At 45.0% G+C, this 23,356-nt stretch overlaps 1 protein-coding gene and 1 long non-coding RNA gene across 8 annotated transcripts in view; one reads left to right on the forward strand and one right to left on the reverse strand.

Annotated features, from left to right (window-relative positions):
• The window catches only part of LOC125752202 (uncharacterized), a 92,708-nt gene extending 90,594 nt beyond the window's left edge, over positions 1-2,114 (reverse strand). For both annotated transcript variants that reach the window (XR_007401111.1, XR_007401112.1), the window contains exon 1: positions 1,712-2,114. This is a non-coding gene — a long non-coding RNA (uncharacterized LOC125752202). The remainder of the gene's footprint in view (positions 1-1,711) is intronic.
• Positions 2,115-2,160: 46 nt separating this feature from the next.
• The window catches only part of ZNF76 (zinc finger protein 76), a 35,114-nt gene continuing 13,918 nt past the window's right edge, over positions 2,161-23,356 (forward strand). For 2 of the 6 annotated variants that reach the window (XR_007401110.1, XM_035697627.2), the window contains exons 1-2: positions 2,167-2,488; positions 21,547-21,715. Coding sequence is in view for 4 of the 6 variants with exons in the window: in XM_035697627.2 (XP_035553520.2) it covers positions 21,643-21,715 (73 nt within the window). In the remaining 2 variants the exon portion in view is untranslated. Of the gene's footprint in view, positions 2,489-21,546; positions 21,716-23,356 lie in introns of those variants that run through there. The other 4 variants (XM_049092047.1, XM_035697629.2, XM_025418533.3 and 1 more) reach the window with 4 other exon arrangements.

Genomic DNA, 23,356 nt, shown 5'->3' on the forward strand with positions numbered 1-23,356 from the left:
AAGTTCTTAAATATGTGATGGAAAATTTAGATACCAACTTTTTTTTTTTTAATATTTTATTTATTTACTCATGAGAGATACAGAGAGAGAAAGGCAGAGACACAGGCAGAGGGAGAAGCAGGCTCCATGCAGGGAGCCCGATGTGGGACTCGATCCTGGGTCTCCAGGATCACTCCCTGGGCCGAAGGCAGGCGCTAAACTGCTGCGCCACCCAGGGATCCCCGATACCAACTTTTAAATGAACAAGAGGGTACACAATCATCTCAAATTATTCAATGGAGTCCATGAAAAACAAAAACAAAAAAAAAAATCTTAAGACCACTAGCCTCTATGGGGGCTCAAAGGCAGAAGATAAGCTGTCTGGAATGACCTCCAGTCCTTCCCTCCAAAATATATTCCTCACCAGTTCTCCTAAGAACCTGAAATTACCCACTATCAGAATCTTATTACTACAAAGTCACACACTGATTTCCCAGTTTTTATTCACTGTGTAAATAGGAGAGGTCATGAGCCAATCAGATTGGCATCTGCACGGAATGTGAGAAAGGGCAAACGTATTTTTTATTATGGAAAAAGGTGCGGGGGGGGGGACACAACTAGGACAACCTGAGTTCCATTCCCTACTCTATTTCTCACCAAGAGTTTATGCTGTAGGACATGCTATGTATTCTCTCGGTAGGTATGTAAAATGACTTGTCAAACTTTGACCAAAAAGGAACAGAAGGGGGCACCACACTAGTCAGGCTGTTTATTTCTATACTGAGGGGTATATAAAGGCTCTGTTATTAACTGTAAGCAGGGGCCCTCAATTGTCACTCACTGCCCACTGAAACCAAGAATCCGATGAGAACTTGGGCCCCAGTCCCACCTCTGGAAAGGTTGTGTCAAAACAAGTAAGATAGGCAAGGGGTGATGCCTAAAATTGGAAAGCAAGCTTTCTGGTTAAGCTCTGCTGACAGGGGAGGAGAAAAAGATGCTGTCAGTGCCCTCAATGGCATCTTTAGTTACCATAGCCCCCAAATCCAGTACTTTATAAATGTTTCTCTTTAAAAAAAAATGTATTTATTTTTTTCATGAGAGACACAGAGAGAGGCAGAGACACAGGCTGAGGGAGAAGCAGGCTCCATGCAGGGAGCCAGACGTGGGACTCGACCCTGGGCCAAAGGCAGATGCTCAAGCACTGAGCCACCCAGATGCCCTGTGAATGTTTCGATTTCATCAGAATACTTCCTTTGAAAATTCTTTTTTTTTTTTCTTAAGTTAAATTTTTTGGGGTGAGGGGAGGGAGGATACAAGGGGGAAAAAAAGTTCAAGTCTAAAGGACAGAGAGGGAAAAGTTTCTCACCTCATTCCTCCAGGCACCCAGTTCCTCTCCTAAGAAGCAACCTTGACCAGTTCCTTGTCTAACTCCTCTCAGTTATTTCTAACGTTTTACCAAAAACCTCTCGCTCCCTTTTAATGTTCCCTTGGATTTCTGCAAATTCCCCCATCACAGCCCTTCCCTCCTGGAGGGGGGTTAGTAGCAAAAGGGCTTGGTTTGGTTCACCCCGAAGCAAGCCCCGTGGGGAGCAGCTGGTTTTAAGGCTGCGCGTGGGGCTGAGGGGGAATGAGAGTGAGAGAACCCACGAGGACCGTCAGGGCGCCCTCCCTGGAGAGGCACGTCCCTCGCGGCTCCTCGGTGCCGTCCCTTTCCAGAAGGGCCTAGTAATACCTGCAATTGCTTTCTTCAAGGGGGCTGGCTCGAAGATCGGAGGCAGTGCCTGCGGGCCGCGCACAGTAAAGCGCTTCGGGGCGGTTAGGTTCAGCAGAAGCCCGGGGGCTCCGAACCCCGAGAAGGTCCGCAGCCCCAGGGCGGGCTGTGAGACCCCCGGGAATGGCTTCCCTCACCACCTAATCCTCCGGTCCTCCCCGGCTCCTGAAGCGCCCTTCTCGCCCGCAGGCAGCCGACGAGACGGCGAGGAGCCCTCGCGGCCTCCGCTCCTCACCGTTCCCGCCTCGGGCCTCAGGTGGACCGAGTCCCTCGGCGGGACAGGGGGCGGCTCCCCATTGCTATGGCGACGACCCGGCTCGCCAGCCGCGCCCAGGCCCCGACCGGGGCGTCGTGACGTCATCACGCCCTCCCCGGGCGCTCGGCCTCGCGGGCAGTGCGTCACCCGGCCGGGGGGCGGGGCGGGGCTCCGAGGGGCACGGTTCAGAGCCCGGCCGCACCGGCTCCAGGGGCCCGGGAACCTGGATAAGCAGGACGGCGGCCGCGGCGACGGGGGGTGCGGGGTGGAGCGTGCCCTGTATTTCCTATACGGGTTCCGGGGCCCGGTAGAGGCGCGCCGCGAGGAGAGGAAAGTGCGGCGGCCCTGGAACCTGGATATCGCGCGAGGCAAGCTGCGCGCGGGCGGGCGGGCTATGGCGCAGGCGGGTTGCGGGGCCGGCGCTGGTGGCGGGGCCCGGTGCATGGCGGTCTGTCGGCGGAGTCGCCCTCGGGGGCTGTCAGGTTGGTGGCTGCGGGAAGAGTGGGTCCACCGTGCCCAGGTGGGAGGCCGGGCGGGCGCAGGGCCCCGGGAAGGTCCCGAGCCCGGCGTGCCCACCCTCCTCCGGCCCTAGCCCAGCGTCCGGGCGGCTAGACGGCGACCCGACCCCTCCCCCACCCCGGGCCCCGGCCCCCGGCCCCCGGCCCCCAGCCCCCAGCCCCAGCCCCCATCCCTGCCCCTTCTTTCCGCCCTGGGACGCCCCCCCCATGACTTCTAAACCCCACCCAGGCTCCCAAACCCCACGCCCGCCTCCACCTCTGTGACCCTACACACCATCCACTGACCCTAAAACCTGCCCAGGCAATCTTCAGTTCTTATTCATTGACTCTGTCCATCCAGGAATTTCCCCAGCACTGCCCAGGGATCCACTAACCCAGAAACTCCCTCAGTTCTAAACCAATGACTCAAGACCCGAGACCCCCACACCCCTCCGAAGTGACCCCCCCCCCAACCTTTTCAGTGACCCCATTGGTCCGGTAACTCCCACGGTCCTACCCCGTGTTGACCCACAAACTTGGTGACGCCCCTCAGACCTTTCTTGGTAACTCTTAAGCCGTACTCCAATAATTTCCCACCCAGTCGTCTTCTACAGAACCCTCAATATCTAATAACCCCTTCTTTTCCCCTGTAGCCTCATGATCTTCATTCCATGCTCCCCCTTCACCCTAAAATTACCCCCACCGACATCCCTCTCTGCACCCTCAGCCCCTCAATATCAATCAGCACATGACTTACAAGTGCCCGAGCACCGTGCTGATACTCAGGAAGATGTAGCGATGAGTATGAAGTAGTGGTAGTAGTAGTTGGAGGCATCAAAGAACTCTGGATTGAGTGTGTGATCCCACACTCAAGTTCCAGCTCTGACCCTGTTGTGCTTTGGAGACCTAGGACAGCTTCCTTTTCGCTGAGGCTCAGCTTCTCATCTGTTTTGTTGATAAGGTTGAGTAAAGTGATCTCAGAGTTTCCTTCCAGCTGTAAAATTCTGCAGTTCTCAGTCAAGATAATATTTGTTTGCAATCATTTTTGTACCCTCCCTAGAAATTTACTCTTGTAACCTCACTTAGGGCCCACTCGCTTCATGAACCTTATTCCCTCACTCTCATGACCCCGTACCCTACACTTTGAATAGTCCATTCCCATTTCCTTTGATCAGGCCCATCAGTTAACATGTTTGCAAAGCAGGGTAGCAGAGCACTTCAGCTAGGAGCATTGATGTGATGAGAGACCTTGGTTGTAGTCTGACTCTGGTTCTTCAGCTGTGGCACCTCAGGCATGGCATTTAGCCTGTCTGAATCCTCAGCCTCCACCTCTGCTAAGGGAAAATGATAATCTTGCCTGAGATGGTGCATGCAAAGCACTCGGCACCATGCCTGGCCCATGGAAACCCTTAGATATAAGCTGAGAAACTCTTATGGCTCTTACTCTGTCCTGGGTAACTAGGGATTCAACATTGAAGACAGGGCCCATACGTTACATTACTTCACCACCACCACTGAACTCGTGGAATCCCCATCTCATACTTCTGCTGTGGCCTCCTCTGATTCTTTACTTCATATCTCTTTAATTATGATTGGCCGAGCACCTGCTGTGTGCCATGCCTGTATGTATTAAATTAAATTTACCCTTCAACAAGGGTAAATCACCAAGAGTTGATTATTACTGTATCCACCACCATTTCACATTTCTGTTGGTTTGGTTTGGTTTTAAATAAATAACCCAAAACAGATGAGTAGCAGAGCGAGTATTTGAGCCCACATCTTCCAAACCCACTTGCTCCGCTGCCTCTCTTGCCCCCAGGACCGGCAGAGTTTTCCGGATCACCCAGAGCCCCTTGTTCCTTAGTTTCTAATGATTCTTAAGCCCAACATCAACCTATGTCATGACCCCCAAACTTTCTGTTACCCTTCACCCCATGGCTTAGTGACTTCCTCAACCCATGGTTCGTGACTTTCTGCCCCACATTGCCTGAGACCCCTGCACCTTAATACTTTTCTTCGTCTTTTCTCCACATAGCCTGTCACAGTCCTTACTCCACAATCTCACTCGCCCTAAAGGGGCTACCATCTTCCTGGCACTTTTCCCCAAACTGACTCATCCTGCTAAGTCTCTTCCCCACCAGGAGTTCAAATACTCTAAAACCCTGAGGCCCAGTAATCTTTCCTCATAGGATTTCCTATTTTCAGTCACTTTTCAGTATTCTAGCTGCCTCCTTTCAACCATCCTCAGCCATGTCCTGTTACCCAGAGCCTTTAGCCCTTTTACCTAGTGACTTCCCCAGCTTCAGTGAAATGAGCCCCTTCCATCCTGACATGAACCTATCTTTCATAACCTCTACACCCTCCTATTCTAAGACCCCTCTTCACCTTCTGCACAGTATCCTGTAAGATCCTGCCTCCCATATCCCCAGATCTCATCTGGGCATCCTCCTCCTTGTCATCAGTGAGCTCCGTTTCAAACCAGAATTGTCTTCACCCTGTTTCCCCTCCCTGTATCCCTGCCACTTCTCACAGTACTCAGCATCCTTCCTCTTATTTTTTTTTCCCAGCCATCCTCACCACATCAATTTTGATAACATTGATTATCATGCAAACGTCCCTCTCATCCCAATTCTCCCTTTTCCCACTCTTCTGTGCATCTAACTCCAGGGCCACATGAATGACCCTGCCACTCTCAGCTCTCCTACATTCATACACCACACTGTCCATCCAAACCTCATTGGCTTCTTTGGTTTGTCCAAAGAACTACACTCTTCTCTGGGAACTTCTCATCATAGATCACCAGATCACAGTCCTTTAGGTAACAAGGAGAGAGATCTTAGAAATCCAGAATTGATCTAGCATTGTCTCCTTGACACACTCCCACAATCCCATTTGATTTTTGAAGCTGCTTGGTGTATATGCCCTCAGGGTGGAATGTTTTGGGTGTTAGCTTCTGCCGGCATTGAATTAGCCCCATTGTTTTCCAAGTTCTGGGAGGACTTTCCAGTTCCCTCCCACCAGAACACTGGACAGTGAATAGCAAAATGTGACATTAAAGATCCACATCGCAAAGTCTGTTCTGTGGATCACTAAATTCCCAGGTCTCCTGTGATGTTCTTGTTGGCTGTATAGCAATAAATAACAGTAAACCTAGACTTAGGGAAAGAGTAAACCCTGGAGTCTACAAATTGACTTGTAAAAGAAGCTTTTGCCTTAGGCTTGCTTAATCTTTCTTAGGTCACAGAACTTCTGCCGCATATCTTAATGATTTGGGTATTCACCCACTCCCCAGCCCCACAGAGGCTGGGTTTTCTCTGTCTTCTATCATCTTGCTCTGATACCTTGTATTATGGGGTGGTCTGTAAATACTGACTGAATTGAATGGACTCCCTCAGAAATTCTGTATCAGGTGCAAACAAGTAAAAACAGGTCATGTCAGTGTTCATTTTGTAGACCCAGAATCCCTCCCCCCAAATCCCTGCAGACGAATAATGGGCAAGTCCCTTGATTTAAACAGACTGGAATTTAGACACTTCCTTTTTCAGTCTGTCAAGTGGGGGAATGGGCATAGTATTTGTTTTGACTATATATCTGGTAAGACTAGAGAGATTGGTTGCCATTCTTGCAATACAGTGGTAACAAGGCCAGGGTCTGTTATATACAGACCAGTTCTCAAGAAAACAGCCAGGTGAAATACTTACTGGGGTTTGCAAAGACAACCAGGGAATAGGAGAAACCAAATTGGCAAAATGTTGGCAATTGTTGAAGTTGGATAATAGGTTCATGAGACACGTTACACTCTTCTTTCTAGTTTTGTGTATGTTTGAAATCCATAATAGAAGTTAAAAAAAAAAAAAAAAGACAGCTAGATGAACAAGTGCAAACTTAGCACTGTTCCTTGGAAAACACCTCAACACAAATGTTACTGAGTCAGTACTATTATCTAGGTTAGGTAGTATATTTAGGTAGTTAGGTAGTATATTTAGTCTAACCTATCCCTGACCTCTTCTGTTTGTGAGTAGCAGGATGCTAAATAACAAAAATTAGCACCCTGCAGAATTGTGTACCAGTGGCCCGGATATTGTAACATGCTGGCAATAAGCACCTATTGCCCTGAACCTGAGAAGGTAAGGAGTGGGGGTAGGTGAAGGAGAGACCAGAGCTCAACTAGGATCTTCTCCTTCTGGCATAAGGCCTTCGGGTACTGGGATATCTTAACGATATGGATGCTCGTTCATTCATTCCATTCATTCTTTCTCATTGCCAAATGTTTGCTGACTATCTGCTAGAGGCCAGGTAATTTGCTAGACATATAATAATAAGTAAAGTCTATGTTGAGGAAATTAAGCAGAGAAGAGAGTACCAGGAGTCAGAGTTTTAAATTTTAAATAGGGTGGGTAAGGAAGTTCTCACTGAAAAGGCAACATTTGAGCAAAAACTTGTAGGAAGTTAAGGAGTGAGTCAAGCATACATCTGGGGGAAATGTATTCCAGTCAAAAGGAATAGCAAGTGCAAAGGCCTCAGAGCAGGAGTATGCCTTCTATATTCTATATTTGAGGAACACAAAGACACTAGCCAGTATGGCTTCAGTAGAATAAAACAGGAAAAACAGAGCAGAAGATGGGGCAGGTGGGAGAGAATTGGTGGCAGGTCATGTTAGCATTTTGTTGTGCATTAAGAGAGAGGAGCCATTAGAGGGTTCTAACCAGTTAAGTGACATGATCTGACATTCAGGACCATCTGGCTGCTTTGTTCAGAATAACCTGTAGAAGGCGAGAGTGGAAGGAGGGAAACTGGTTAGGAGGCTAATATAAGAGTCCAGGCAGGGGATCCCTGGGTGGCGCAGAGGTTTAGTGCCTGCCTTTGGCCCAGGGCATGATCCTGGAGACCCGGGATCGAATCCCACGTCGGGCTCCCTGTGCATGGAGCCTGCTTCTCCCTCTGCCTATGTCTCTGCCTTTCTCTCTCTCTCTGTGTGTGACTATCATAAATAAATTAAAAAAAAAAAAAAGAGTCCAGGCAAGGGAACTTGATGCCTTGGACCTAAAGTTAAAGCAGTGGAAGAGTGAAAAGTGGTTGGATATTTTGAAAGAGGAGCCAACAAGATTTGCCAATGGATTAGAAAAGAGAAATTGACGATAGCTCCCTAATTTTTGGCCTGAGCACCCAAAGGATGGAGTTATAATTTACTGAAATAGGGGAGCCAAGAGGAGGGGGCAAGATGTGAGAAGGGGTAGATAAGGAATTCACTTGTGAATGTGTCAAGTTTCAGGTGTTTGGGGACTCGAGATGTTGCATAAGCAGCTGGATAGACAAGTCTGTTAGACATGCGTAAATTTCTGCTCTCCTGAGAACTGAAAGAACACTATTTCCTGAGCAAGAGACAAGGCAGTACAGTGGAAGAACACTGGCATTTCAGGTGTGAGGCCTGGCTCTGCCACCAGCTAGTTGGTGATCCTTTGGAACTCTTCCCACAGCTCTGGCCTCCAGAACTTCATCTGCAAAATGACTGCATTAGACTAGAAATGAGCGCTCTTCTCAGCCCACACTCATTGTGAGAGTCAGTGAATTAGGGCTCAGAGTAAACAAGATAACATCTGTGTATTTGAGAGCATTTTGAAAACTGCTGAGCCCTACACCAGGTAGCAGTGTTGGTCATAAGATTCCTTCCTTCATTCCTTAAAGTAATATCCAGTGAGTGCTCGACACAGGATACAGTGGTGGAGAAGATGCATCCATGCCCCCGGGTAACACTACAGACTAGTTTGTCTGGTGCAACTTCGCTGCTAAATGTGGAGGAAACAGGCCAGAGGCTGGTGGTCTGGTGTGACATTAGCCGGGGAAAGCCTGTGCTTTTGCAGGCTTTAAGCCTATGGCCTTAAGCTACGGACAAAACCGCAGACACCTCTTGATCTGGCAGCTCTCTGTCAAGGTAGAGAAACGTGTGTCAAGTGAGGGTCTCACAGATCCTAACCTGGGTCTGGGAAAAAAGTGAACATGGATGTCAGAGATGAGGCAAGATGATATTCCAAGTGAGGGAAAGTGGTCATTGTTCCTGGGGTGGTAGGACTCTGTTTCTTTGTTCCTTCATTCTTACACTCAACATATACTCCTCTGCTAGGATCTTCTCTTTAGGAGCTCATGGGTTTTTGTTTTGTTAACTATTTTATTTATTTGGGAGAGAGTGGCGCACAGGGAGAGCACAAGCTGGGGGAAGAGGAAGAAATAGACTCACCGCTGAGTGGAGAGCCCAACACGGAGCTCGATCCTAGGATCTGGACCTGGGCGGAAGGCAAACACTTAACCAACTGAGCCACCCAGACGCCACAGAGCTCATTGTTCTATAGTAGTTTCAAATCCTGCCTCAGGAGTTTCAATTAGATCTAATTCACAGTAAGTGGAGTTGACTTAGGATTCAAATTTGAGCTAAAGAGCTTGATTAGCTATGTGATCTAATAATATTATTCATTTGGAATCTGTGGCCGCATTCTTCGTTAGGTGCTAATTACGCCAAAGTGCATGCTCTCCAGAAACTAAGTTATAAGCAGTGTAACAGAAAGTAGGAGTGTGTTATTTTCCCCCCAGAAGAGTCAGATTTAGGGAAGACACATACTGTGGCAGAGTAATTCCTTTGCTGCATCTAGAAGCAGTGGCTGTGCCTTGTTTATCCTTGTGTCATTCAGATGTCAATGTTTATATTATAAGGAGAGTCTCTGACCAACTAAATAAGAGTACAAGATATAGTCCATCTCCATTGACAGGTCACCCACAAAATTTGTTTAGAGTGGATATGTAATCATCTTTCTTTAATGGAATGGGGAAGTTTTGTCCTGGTGAATGAAACAAAACCACTGAGATAAAATCCAAGTGCAGCTGAAGCCATTGTCTTTATCCTATGGCCTTAAGCTACGGACAAAACCTCAGACACCTCTTGGCTCTGGCAGCTCTCTGTCAAGGTAAAGAAACGTGTGTCAACCTGAGGGTCTCACAGATCCTAAATGGTTGTCTCTGTTTTGCTGCTGCAGGGCCTATTTAAGCTCCTCACTTATAGCTCAGAATCAGAAAGATGTGGGCTGTTGGATGTGATGTACAAAGCCTCACAGCACATTAGAATGTCACCAGCTGGAAGTCAGAGCACTTCTTCTGGTACCTCTGGATTAACATTCGCCCTGAACTTGCCCTCAGGATATGGTTCATCTCTGAGAAGCCCAGATAGAACTTGCTAGCTTGGTACTTTTTCTCACTGTATTTGTTGGAAGCCCCTGCTGCTGTGGGATAGTTGATAAAGCATGACTCCCATGCACTTATGGTAAGAACCAAGGAAATGAGGGCTCTGTGAAATTGTAGAACTGGCCTGAGTCTTAGATGTGGAGGATATATCTGAAATCAGAGTTCTCTTTGAGGATATCATCCTCTCAACCTAGGAAGGAAGTACTGTCTGAGGCCACAGAAACAATGAGGGAGAAAACCCGTACCTAGCCACCACTTCAGCGGAACCCGCCCTTATGACCTGGCGAGGGCCATGTATGCTAGAGCCAGCATGTCCTCAGGTCCTGTGCAAATTTGCAGTTGCCTCATGTTCAGCTTGATCACTTTTCCATATGATCCATGAATTGTGAAGCTATGTTTTCAGGCTTGGTTTTCCTGCAAATCTATAACCTGGAATCTATGCTGTCAGTACTGAACTGAGCTATGCCTCATGAATGGAGAATCATAAATATTCCTGTAGCCAACCAAAAGTGCAAGGCATGCTTTCAGACTGTTTTTTATTCCTTCATTTGTACTTGTTTATTTTACATAGATAATCCATTCATGAGACCTAAGCTCAGTGAAAAGTCAACCTTGTATTGCTCTTCCCCCACTCAGTTACCCTTCTACAGGTGACCCTAGTTAGTAATTTCTTGACTGTCTTTCCTCAGATTTTTGGATACCAGTGATGTCATACAGAAGGCACTGTTTTATACCTTCCCATTTTTTTAAATTGAATATGTTTTGGTGATCTTTGCATGTCAATATGTAAACACCTTCCTCATTTACCTATGTCTGCATAGTATAAAAGTTCCATATTGAAAAAAATTGTTTTTAAAAATTAAAAATAAATTTAAAGTTCCATATTGAGAGACATTTATACTGCTTCTAATGTTTTCGCTATTACTACATATAGGGGTGCCATAACTAACCTGTGTCATTGTCCAGACATGCGTGTCTTCCTGCAGACCAGACATGAAATTGCTGGGTCAGATGGTACATACATTTGTACTTTTGATCAATACTGCCAAATTGTCCTACGTAGAGCTCATACCAATGTATACTCCCCACCGGCAGTAGAAGAGTCTGTGTGTTTCCCCCACAGCCTCATAGACATTGCTCTGAGTTAAAACTATACAGATCAACATAGGATATTGAGCAACGGGGCCCCACCTTGACACACTATTCTGCAGGACACACAAAACACAGCACAGCCCCACTTTGAGGAATACCACACTTAAAAACGTAGCCACCAGACTCTGGTGGTTAGAAGAAAGGAAAATCTTAGAGGAAGAAACTTCCTACCTCAGTTCTTAGACTGGCATGAATTAAAGGAGAAATAGATGTCTTTTTTTTTTTTTTTTTTAAGATTTTATTTATTCATGAGAAACACACAGAGAGAGGCAGAGACACAGGCAGAGGAAGAAGCAGGCCCCACATAGGGAGCCCAACGTGGGACTTGATCCTGGCACTCCAGGATCACACCCTGGACTGAAGGCAGGAGCTCAACTGCTGAGCCACCCAGGTGTCCCTAGACATCTTTTTCTGCAGGACTTGGGAGGGCTGTGGGGGAAATAAAGGGAGATCCTGTGAGGGAGGAGCTTGCAACCAAGCAAATGTGTTTAGTGTTCACTGGAGAAGTACCTCTCAGCTCCATGCTGGTTTCTTATCATTTCAGCAACTTTATCTTTTTTAAAGGTTATACCCCTTTTAGTGCAACTGTTCATTTCTTTTTGGCCTCTTTGGTTCTCACCTCACTTGAAGTTAAGGTGTCTGCAAGTTGAAACTGGATGAGTGTTCAACCTTATGTCCTGTTTCACTTAGTGTTCATTTGTTAACTTTCCTCCATTAATTCAGATGGTCCTCATGGTTCTTGTCCAAAAAGCTTAAACAAGCATCCTGTGCAGTAGCGTTTTTTTCTGTGCATTCTTTTTTGCGGAATGAATTATGAAGATGAGGTTCTTAGATCTGAGATCCTGAACCTTCCCCGGTGGGGTTAAGCATTGATGGTTTGTCCTCTGAAGAGCCTGGAGCAGTCTCTAGTGCCATCTGCAAGCCCATTTGTGCCTGCCTCCTGACCTTGCCGACATGGATGGACAATTTATTTCTTAGAGCATTTTAGGTTTATAGAGAAATTGAATATAAATGCAGAGAGTTCTGGGGGTGCCTGGGTGGCTCAGGTCATGATCCCAGGGTCCTGGGATTGAGCTCTGCATTGGGCTTCCTGCTCAGTGGGGAGTCAGCTTCTCCTTCAACTGCTGCCCCTCCCCACACTTTGCTCTTGCACGCACCTGTGCGTTCTCTCTCTCTCTCTCTCTCTCTCTCTCTCTCTCTCTCTCTCTCGTAAATAAATGAAATCTTTTAAAGAATGCAGAGGGACGCCTGGGTGGCTCAGCAGTTGAGCATCTGCCTTTGGATCAAGGTGTGATCCCGGTGTCCGGGATCGAGTCCCACATCAGGCTTCTTGTGGGCAGTCTGCTTCTCCCTCTGCCTATGTCTCTGCTTCTCTGTGTGTGTCTCTCTGATGAATAAATAAATAAAATTTTAAAAAATTTAAAAATGCAGAGAGTTGGGATCCCTGGGTGGCTCAGCAGTTAAGCGTCTGCCTTGGGCTCAGGGCGTGATCCTGGAGTCCTGGGATCAAACCCCACATCGGGCTCCCTGCATGGAGCCTGCTTTTCCCTCTGCCTGTGTCTCTGCCCCTCTCTCTCTCTCTCTCTCTCTCTCTCTCATGAATAAATAAAATCTTAAAAAAAATAAAGTCCAAATTAAAAAAAAATGCAGAGTTCCCATTCACCCCCTTCCCCACTCCAGTTCTGTTTTCCCTATTAGTAGCATCTTGCATTGGTGTATATTTGCTATAATTGGTGAATTAATATTGATGCATTATTATTAACCAAAGTTCATAGTTTACATTATGGTTCACTCTTTGTGCTGTATATTCTACAGGTTTTGACAAATACATAATGTCAGGTGTCCATTGACCATTACAGAACCATTTCACTGCCCTAAAAATGCTCTAGGCTCCATCTATGCATCCCTCCTCTCTTCCCACCCCCTCCCCCACCACACCCTTGGCAACCGCTGATTTTATTAGTGTCTCTAAAGTTTTCCCTTTTCAGAAGCTGTATAGTTGAAACCATACTGTATGTAGCCTTTTCAGATTGGCTTCTTTCACTTAGTAAAATGCATGTAAATTTCCTCCATGTCTTTTCTGTGTCTTAATAGTTCATTTCTTTTTATCACTGAATAATATTCCATTGTCTGGGTGTACCACAGTTTGTTTATTGGAGGACACCTTAGTTGCTTCGAGCTTTTGGCAATTATGAATAAAGCTGCTGTAAATATCCACGTGCAGTTTTTCTGTTGACATGAGTTTTCAACCCATTTAGGAGTAGGAACGCTGAATCATTTAGTAAGACTTTAATTTTGTAAGAAACTGCCAAACTGTCTTCCAGAGTACCATGTTGCATCCCCACCAACAATGAATGAAAGTTCCTGTTCCTCCACATCCTTGTCAGCATTGAGTGTTATTGCTGTTTGGATTTGGGCTATTGTGATTGGTGTGTAGTGGTATCTCATTGGCTGTAGGATGTTAATACTTTTACTTTGATTTATGGTAATGGAATAAGAATTATACCACTGTGATTGTTCGTTCTTGTACTTCAGTTACTAATGAGAGTGAGCCTTTTTTGCATTATTTATTTACTACTAGCATTTTCCTTGCATGAATTCATATTGTTATGTGTCCAGTGAGAATTTGATATTGTTCTTGGAAATTTAAATATGTATGTGTCTACGTGTGGTTTTTTTTCCACACCATTTTTTTTATTGTGGTAAAATACACATAACTGTCTTCACCATTTTTAAGTGTATATTTAAATTGCATGTGTTTTTAATATCATGTCTTATATTTTCTTTAGTATTTCCCTTAATACTGATTTTTTTAAACCTGACTCTTCTTCTGACTTGATTTTCTTTTGCGTCAAAAGTGAAAAGTATCTTCTCTTCCTAGTTGAGATTTGACTAGTTGTTCCAAACTGATAGAATAAATTTAACCTTTTAGTCCCAGGGTGATGTTTTTAAATAACATGATGATCCTAAATAACTATGATGATCCAGTCCCTCCTGATGGCTGATGGCATGTTTCATTTTCAAATAACCCTTCCCAAGCCAGCAGTGACCCCAAGCTGAATTCCAGAAACAAAGTCAGATATAACTTGATAAAATCTGTATAAATGTGCATATTGTTATAAAACACACCCTTCCAAAATGACTTTATTCTGGACTTTTCTTTCCATGGACTAAATGTGGATTTGAAACAGCCATGATTCCATGTTGGGTGTTAAGGTGTTAAAGTTCACCTTAAATTTCAACTGAAAATTAGGTTTTTAAGTTACCTGTTTTAGTTTAAATGAATTCTGTTCTGCAGTAAAGGAGTCTGCATTTTCATTGCCCTTTTGGAATTAAAAATAATCCAGTTTGCCTAATTACTCTCTCTTCTGTGACTAATTCAAATCTATAAAATTGTAGTAGCCAAATAGGAACCATACTAAAAAGTGATTTGAGCTTTTAAAATCAGTGTGCATTTTGCAAAGAGATGTTTAGCTGATGTTTTAAATGTGTGTGTGCAAGTTTCTGTTATTAATTTCCTGTTTTCTCTTTAGTGTTTGGAAACCCACAGAACCAAGCCTGTTCCACTAGGGTTTTTGTGTGTGCATTGAAGTCATTTTCTATAATAACAAATACTGAATCATTTTAATACAGCTCTTGCAAATCTGGTTCTCATTTGTTTGCCCGTGACTCGCTCAGCCTCTGTCTCTCCCAACTTAATACAATTCTGTCCCCTCTGAGTTTTATTTCTAAATGAGGAATTTTCTGAGTGAAAGTCAAGTCTTGTGTACCCCCCTCCCCCGCAAAGTTAAACATTCTTCTCTTTCCAAGCAGATGTTTTGTTTTGTTTGGGGGTGGGGGGTTGTTTGTCTTTTGGCTGCTGAATACAGTTATCCTCTGGTCTGGCTGAAACAGAGCACAGAAAGCCTTGTTCCAAATGTCCAAGGAGTCTGGGTTTGCCAGAAAATGATGGAAGAGTGAACAGGTGCCTGTAGTCAAGGCGAAGCCTAGCTTGGGTATGGGTCAGATTAGACATGAACCTTGCCAAAGTAGAGAGACACAAATTTATGGCTGCCATTTAGTTTCTTGTCTTTCATTGTCTGTCTTTCTGCTTTGAGGAGACAATTGAAGCACTTCTTGTTTCATAGAAAGACCTAAGACCCGAAGTACCCAAAAAGCTTTTCTAAATGTTCTGTCTCCCTGATAAATTATAATTTAGGTTTTTACATTAGGAAACATTTATATATTATGAAGCCATAGGGCTCTTTTCTGCATCAGAGCCAACAATAGCTTAAGTTCATTTTAAAAAGCAACAAACAAGCTGGCTGCAAGCTCTGGAAGAGTCTGGAGTATGCCCTATTCTTCCCTACCCATGGTCATGGCTCTTATTCCTCCCCTCCCCTCCCCTCCCCTCCCACAACCCCCAGTCTGTCTCTCTCTTGTACCCGGCTTAGGTCACTGGGGAGCTGACAAACCTTATACCCTACAAGGAGAAAATAGAGTAGCTGCCCCTGCACCCCCTCCATCCTTTCTCAGAAGGCCACGGGAGTTATGAATCTGAAATGTCAAGTGCAGGCAGGAAATGTGAAGTCACAGCCATCCTGAGGCAGTGACAAGCCTCTCTTTGGCTCTGCCAGTATCACCATTATTAGTTTAGTACCAGCACAGAACGACTCAGAGTAAAGCATCCTTTCACAGAGGAAAGGAAGAAAAGTGGCAATTAGATACTTGTACATGCCTGGCAGCCACAAGACACTTCCGCACCCGAGGTCAGGCTCTGCTGGAAGGCAGCAGCAGAGATCGGGAAATGTTGGAGAGCCAGAGTGGACTATCTTAAATGTTTATATTACGGGCTTAAGGACAAAAATTGAATAGTTAGCCTGGACATGAGAACATGTAAAGGAGTGGAGATTTGTTTTCTTTAAGTCTAAGAAGCGTTATTTTGGAAAATGTTCCTCTTTCCATTGTGCTCAAGTCCTGGAGGACTGGGCTTAAGTTATCGTGGGTGAGATAAAAGTTAAACAATCAATAGTCAAGTGTTTTGAGTGCTGACACTGTGTCACAGTGGATTAGCATAAGGAAGAAATGCACCAGATATTGAAAGGTATGGACCTGGACCAGCTAGCCTGGCTTTGAATCCTTGCTTCACATTGACTAGCTGTGGGACCTTGGGATAATTACTCTGCCTCTAAGCCTCAGTCACCTCATCCATAAAGTGGGGATAATGTACCTATTTCTTCATAGGGTTATTTTTAAGATTAAAAGAGCTAATATAGGTAAAGTGCTTTGAACAATGGCTTGCACTCTTAAGGGCTGTATATATGATAAATATAATTAGCATGAGCAGTGCAAAGGATTTTAGGGTCATCTGGGGCAGCACTTCATTTTACAGATTGGGAGGCAGACACAGAAGATAGACTTGAGATCAGAAGCCATTTCTTTTAAGATTTTATTTACTTATGAGAGACACAGAGACACAGGAAGAGGGAGAAGCAGGCTCCTTGCAGGGAGCGTGATGCAGGACTTGATCCCAGGACTCCAGGATCACGCCCTGGGCCAAAGGCAGGCGCTAAACCACTGAGCCACCCAGGATTCCCGGAAGCCATTTCTGCAGACTTCTAATCCAGGGCTGTTTCCACTATTTGGCTACAGTTTAGAAATACCCATTGCTTCAAAAGCACTTCCCTTGGGTTCCTCTTCCATCTCATCCTCCTCAGAGCCAGTTTTTCTAGGGTACTTCTGTGTGCCAGCACTGTACCAAATGCTGACATATGTGACCTTACTTAATCCTTACAGCAACCTGTGGAGAGGGTGCTATTTGGGGGGAGCGGGTTAAGGATTTCTTTCTTTCATTCATTCATCCATCCATCCATCCATCCATCCATCTGAAATAGAGGGCAAGTGAGAGAGAGGGAGAAGCAGGCTCTCCACTAAGCAGAGAGTCTGATGCGGGGCTTGATCCCAGGACCCTGGAATCATGGCCGGAGCTGAAATCAGACGCCAACCAACAAGCCACCCAGGTGCCCCAAAGGTGCTATTATTATCCCCCCCCCCTTTTTTTTACAAGTGGCACCTGAAGCTCAGAGAGGTTCAATTACTTGCCCAAGGGCACACAGCTTCAAAGAGGGAAAGCATGAGTTAAAGCCCAGGCTTTCTGACTCTAGAACCTGTGTTCTCAACCAAGCCACAGATTTTCCTTAGAAAGTCCCAACAGAGTACAGATGTACTAAGTTAAACCAGCTATTGCTGCAGCAGCCACAGGAGCCAGCCATAAAGATTTGAGGCCATTTTGTAATGGCTTTGGTTTCAGACTGAGGTCTCATGTGTGTCCTTATTCTGACTATGTTGTTAACAAAAACAGATCACCAAAAGAATTTCTCTCCCTGCTTAAAGTCAAGGGTCAGGGAGTAGACCAAAAGAGGCCAGGACCAGAGCTTGTGGTTATCAGGGCTCTGGACAATGTTGGGGTCACTGCCAGGATCTTAGTAGAATAGATAAGATGGGTCATGGGATCCCTGGGTGGCTCAGCGGTTGAGCGTCTGCCTTTGACTCAGGGCATGATTCCGGAGCCCTGCATCGGCTTCCCTTCATGGAGTCTGCTTCTCCCTCTGCCTGTGTCTCTGCCTCTCTCTGTGTTTCTCATGAATAAATGAATAAAATCTTTAAAAAAAAAAAAAAAAGATGGGTCAGATGTCAGTTCCCATCTAAACCAGTGGTTCTTTACCTTTAATCGCTGTAAGACACTCGTGACAATCTTAAACTCCCTTCTGTTCGGAAAAATGCATAAGCTTGCACACCAAGTAGTGTTTTCAGGTGGCTTCAGCTAAAACTCCCCAGCTAAAAACCTCTGTACTAGGCCACATAATAAAGTATTTAAGAGCATACTCTGGAGCCGGATGGCCTGGATTCAAATCCTTCTCTTCCCCTTAGCTGTGCAACCTTGAGCCAATTTACTTAGTGTCTCAGGCTTCAATTCCTTCAAGTATAAAATGAGGATAATAACAGTATTCAATTATAGGATCATTGTGAGGATTGAGTTACTATGTATAAAATGCGTACACATGATTAGCTTTACAGCACTGTTCACTATTAATGCTGGTAGTATCTTAGCCCATTCGGTAAATGTTTATGGACAGAATGAATGAATAATTCTGGTGGGAATGCCAAGTCTAAAGTAGAACATCCCAACCAGTGTGTCACAAGTGGGCTATAGTCCTGTAAAGATATTGACCTGCTCAGCCCCAGCTGGTTGCTCCTAGCTTCAAGCAGCAGCATCCACTGTGTACACACATCCTTCTCTCTGGGTGCCCTGACATGAAAACAGTTTGTGCAGCACTGATTGAGAAGATCAGTTGGCAGTTAGTGAGTACCAAGTAGGCAGTCCAGATCCCAAGTCCTGGGGAAGTCTGTGGTTGGGTGGCAGTGAGAATCTTAACTGCTAAACCTAGAGCAAGGGTTCACAAGTATGGGATGTGGCTCAAGCAGGCTGAACGCCAATGCAAGGGAAGTCCTGCCAGCAGGATGCTTCAGTACCTCCCTCCTTGCATGCAAGGACCCGATGATTCACTCCACGGGGATTTGTGGAGAGCCCACAGTGAACCAGAAACCAGGCTGGAGCCCAAAGTCTTGTGTGGATAACAGATATTAAAGAGGCAGTGATAAGTATTCTAGGAAGTAGGTGAGTCTAGGCTTGTGTGTTAGGAAGAGATAGTGCCAAATAGCCCCCAGCCATGCCTGCAAAGTGGTGTGCAAGGTGGCATCCAAGGGCCATAGGAAGCTTTTGAAGAGTTTTGGTCAAGGAAGTAGTGGATTTAGGTTTGTACTTTTTAATTTTTTTTCGAAGATTTTATTTGAGAGAGAGAGACCAAGCACAAGGAGGGGCAGAGGGAAAGGGAGAACCAAACTCCCTGCTGAATAGGGAACTTTGAGGCAGGGCTTGATCTCAGGACCCTATGATTCTGACCTAAGCAGAAGGCAGACAATTAACCTGCTAAGCCACTCAGGCACCCCTGTTCTTTTTAAAGTCATTCTGACACAATATTACAAAATGACTAGGAAACAGGCAAGAGTTTATTTGACATACATTAGGAGGCTCTTCTTACAGTAGTCAAGATGTGACTTGACAAGATGATACTCACCTGAAATAGGTACATAGACTTTTTGTTTGTTTGAAGATTTTGTTTTTTTGACAGAGCACAAGCAGGGGAAGCTGCAGGAGGAGAGGGAGAAGCAGGCTTCCTGCTTCCCCACTGAGCAGAGAGCCCGATATGGGGCTTGATCCCAGGACCCTAGGATCATGACCTGAGCCAAAGGCAGGCACTTAACTGACTGAGCCACTCAGATGCCCCCATTTAAGTTTTTATTGTTTTTAATTGAGGTAAAATTGACATACAACATTATATTTAAATTTTTTTATTTTTATTTTTTTTAAGATTTTATTTATTTATTCATGGGGGGCGGGCAGAGACAAAGGCAGAGGGAGAAGCAGGCTCCATGCAGGGAGCCTGACGTGGGACTTGAACCCAGGACTCCAGGATCAGGCCCTGGGCTGAAGGCAGGCGCTAAACCGCTGAGCCACCCAGGCGTCCCTATATTTAAATTTTAGATATATGACATAATGACAATATCTGTATGCATTGCAAAACAATCACCACAATTAGTTTAATACTATCACCATACATAATTATAGATTTTTTCTTATGTTGAGAACCTTTAAGATTTATTCTCTTAGCAACTACCAAATAATGTAATTTGTTATTATTAACTTTAATCACCATGCTGCATATTATATCCCCGTGACTTATTTTATAACAGCAAGTTTGTACCTTTTGACTCTTGATCCATCTTGCCTACCCCTAATCTCTACCTCTGGCAGCCACCAATCTGTTCTCTGTATTTGTGGGCTTGGGTGTTTTTTGTTTTTTGTTTTTATATTCCATTCATGAGTAAGATCATAGGGTATTTGTCTTCAACTTATTTCACTTAGCATAATACCGTCTAGGTCCATCCATTTTGGCACAGATGGCAAGATTTCCTTCTTTATGCCTAAATAATATCTTATTATATATATTATATATTATATATATGCACTACAGTTTCTTTATTCATTCATCCATCCATGGACACTTAAGTTGTTTCCATGTCTTGGCTATTGTAAATAATGCCGAATGCATGTATGCAAGTATTTTTATTTTCTTCGGACAAATACCCGGAAGTGGAACTGCTGGATCATAAGCTAGTCTTATTTTTAACTTTTGAGGAACCTCTATACTGTTTTCCAATTTACACCAATTTCCATTCCCACCAACAGTGCACAAGGGTCCCCTTTTCTCCACATCTTCCCAAGCCCTTGTTATTTTGCATCTTTTTGAAATAGCCATTCTAACAGGTGATACCTCATTGTGGCTTTGTTTTTTTTTTTTTTTTTTTTTTTTTTTTTTTTAATTTTTATTTGTTTATGATAGTCACAGAGAGAGAGAGAGAGAGGCAGAGACACAGGCAGAGGGAGAAGCAGGCTCCATGCACCGGGAACCCGACATGGGATTTGATCCTGGGTCTCCAGGACCGCGCCCTGGGCCAAAGGCAGGCGCCAAACCGCTGCGCCACCCAGGGATCCCTCTCATTGTGGCTTTGATTTGCATTTCTCTGGTGACTAGGGATCCTGAGCATTTTTTTGTGTACTTGTTGGCCATTTGGATGTCATCACGGGGAGACTGCCAATTCAAATCCTCTACCTGGTTTTTTAATTGGATTGTTTGGGGTTTTTTGCTATTAAGTTGTATGAGTTCTTCATATCTTTTGCATATTAACTCCTTATCAGATATATGATTTGTAGATATTTTCTCCCTTTCTGTAGCTAGCTTGCCTTTTCATTTTGTTGGTGGTTTCCTTTACCATGCAGGAACTCTGTAGTTTGATGTAGTCCCACTTGCTTATTTTCACTTTTGTTTCCTTGGCTTTTGGTGTCAAATCCAAAAGAAGTATAACCAAGACCATGTCAGGGAGCTTACCACCTATGTTTTCTTCTAGGAGTTTTAAGGTTTTTGGTCTTACATTCAAGCCTTTAATCCATTTTGAGTTAATTTTTGCCTATGGTGTCAGATAGTGGTGTTATCTCGACTTTTGAAGGAAAAGGAGGAATCAAGGGTGACTCCATCGATTCTGGGTGGCTGGAGATGCCAGCCCAGAGATGGGGGATACTAGAAGAAAAACAGTTCTGGGGAGTACATTGTGAGTTTTTTGGGGGACTCGTTCTGTTTGTGATACCTGTGGGGTGTTCACTGATAGTAGTCAACAAGGCCAGTGGATGGGTAGATCCAAGCATAGGAAAGCTGTCAGAATGTGCAGAGATGTGATATGTGCACCCCAGAACTGGCGGCAGTGGGGCTGGCAGCCTGCCTCGAACAGGGCTTCCTCCTAAAGAAAATGAGTTTAAAAATGGATTTTGATCAATGAATCTAACTTTATAACCAGTTTGGCTCGCATGATTCTGTTGTACACTCAACTTGTAGAATTCTTAAATAGGTATGTTTTGACCTTCTTCATAAAAGCTAACATATTTCTATACTTTGAAGAATTCATCTCTTTTTCTTCTCAGCTGGCCTCATTCACTCTTTCCTCATATGTCCTTGTAGCAAGAGGAAGCTGTGCAACTCATAATGTGACACTGTCCATTTTCTCAGACTTGTGACCCAGAAGGAAATCTCTGACCTCAGCTGTGGCTCTTGGTGCTGGCCAGAAGCCAACTTCATGTCTGAGTGTATGGGTAGCGGTTTGCCATGGAGAGCTTGGGGCTGCAAACGGTGACCCTCAGTGATGGGACAACAGCCTACATCCAGCAAGCTGTCAAGGGTAAGTATTCCCAGGCACCCCAGAATCCCACCCTGTGCCCCAACCTCTGGAGAGGAGTGTCCCCTTCTAAGAGTCTCACCACCACTATGCCCTCCCACTTGCATACCACAGCTTGCTCTGCATGAGAATTTCTTGAGATCGTTGACAAACCCTTTAAGAGAAAATGCCATTCAAGGCAAGCCTGCCTAGAAAATCAGACTAGCCGAGCCATAGGAACCAAGACCTCTGAAAGGCAGAATTCCTTACATGGGGCAAGTGGTTCATAAATGTTTCTGGAAATGAATGAACACCGTGCTGGCTATATGACTTCCTGCTCTCCAGATAACTCCCTGTCCAGTTTCTTTCTTTTTTTTTATTTAATTTTTTTTTTTTTGATAGTCACACAGAGAGAGAGAGAGGCAGAGACACAGACAGAGGGAGAAGCAGGCTCCATGCACTGGGAGCCCGACGTGGGATTCGATCCCGGGTCTCCAGGATCGCGCCCTGGGCCAAAGGCAGGCACCAAACCACTGCGCCACCCAGGGATCCCCCTGTCCAGTTTCTCAGTGCTTTCTAGAAACTCTCAAACAGGTTAAGCCATATACAGACACCCCAGCATAGGTCTCATGCCCTAGGCCCCACTAAGTTTGCCAGGAATAAACATTGAATTGCCAACAAAGAGTGAATAATTTTGTAGTACAAGTATGTCCCAAATACACCCTGGGATAGATAATGTATAAACATGGGATTAAATACTAAAAATAGTAAAATAATACTTCAGTACTAAGTACTGAAAAAGAATTTGCTGTTGATCTGAAATTTGAATTCACCTGATATTCATTTCTCAAGAAACTTAAAAAAAAAGAGAGAAAAGAAACTTAAAATCAGGGTGAGCGTGGAGTGTCACTAAAGGGGCAGAGCCTTCAGGCCAGGGACACTCACTGTTGTGACAGCCTCTTTCCTTACCAGCATTCTCAGGAGGGCCAGATAGCCTGCCTGCCCTCCCCGAACAGCACTGGGCAAACATCACCACGTTCCTGCTCTTTTATGTTGCCTTTTCTAGACTCTGTGAGCACCACCATCTGCGTGAATGCACGGTCATTGCAACATTGCTCGCCTTCATTTCAACACACTGTGGAAGTGTATTTCAGTTCCCAAGTGTACAGATAAATTGTTTGTTGATTTTATTTTAAATTGTCTGCTTCCTGATGACGACAAAGAGGCCCCTTAATCTCATCAGTAAGCTTGTTCTGTATGACAGTGTTAGGGGGTGGTTGCCTTCTGGAGAGGTTTTTTGTCAAGAGCTATCTATGATATGTGGGTCTGGTTGGCTTTGTTTTCTTGAGTGAGGAACTTCTCTGGGATACTTTTGAAGCCTGAAACCCTCAGTTTGCAGACTTCCCGTCACAGATCTTGCCCCTCAGCAGAATGAGACGGAAGAACTTAGGGAGTATGGAAATGACTGTGTCTGCTCCACAGACCCAGTTACTTCCCATGCCTCAGGCTTCTGCCATGAATTAGTGGTCAAGTGAATGAATAAAAAGCAAATGGTGGGATCCCTGGGTGGCTCAGTTTAGCACCTGCCTTGGGTTCAGGACGTGATCCTAGAGTTCCAGGGTCGAGTCCCACATCAGGCTCCCTGCATGGAGCCTGCTTCTCCCT

The sequence above is a fragment of the Canis lupus genome, chromosome 12 (assembly GCF_003254725.2).
Source record: "Canis lupus dingo isolate Sandy chromosome 12, ASM325472v2, whole genome shotgun sequence".
Taxonomy (NCBI): Eukaryota; Metazoa; Chordata; class Mammalia; order Carnivora; family Canidae; genus Canis; species Canis lupus.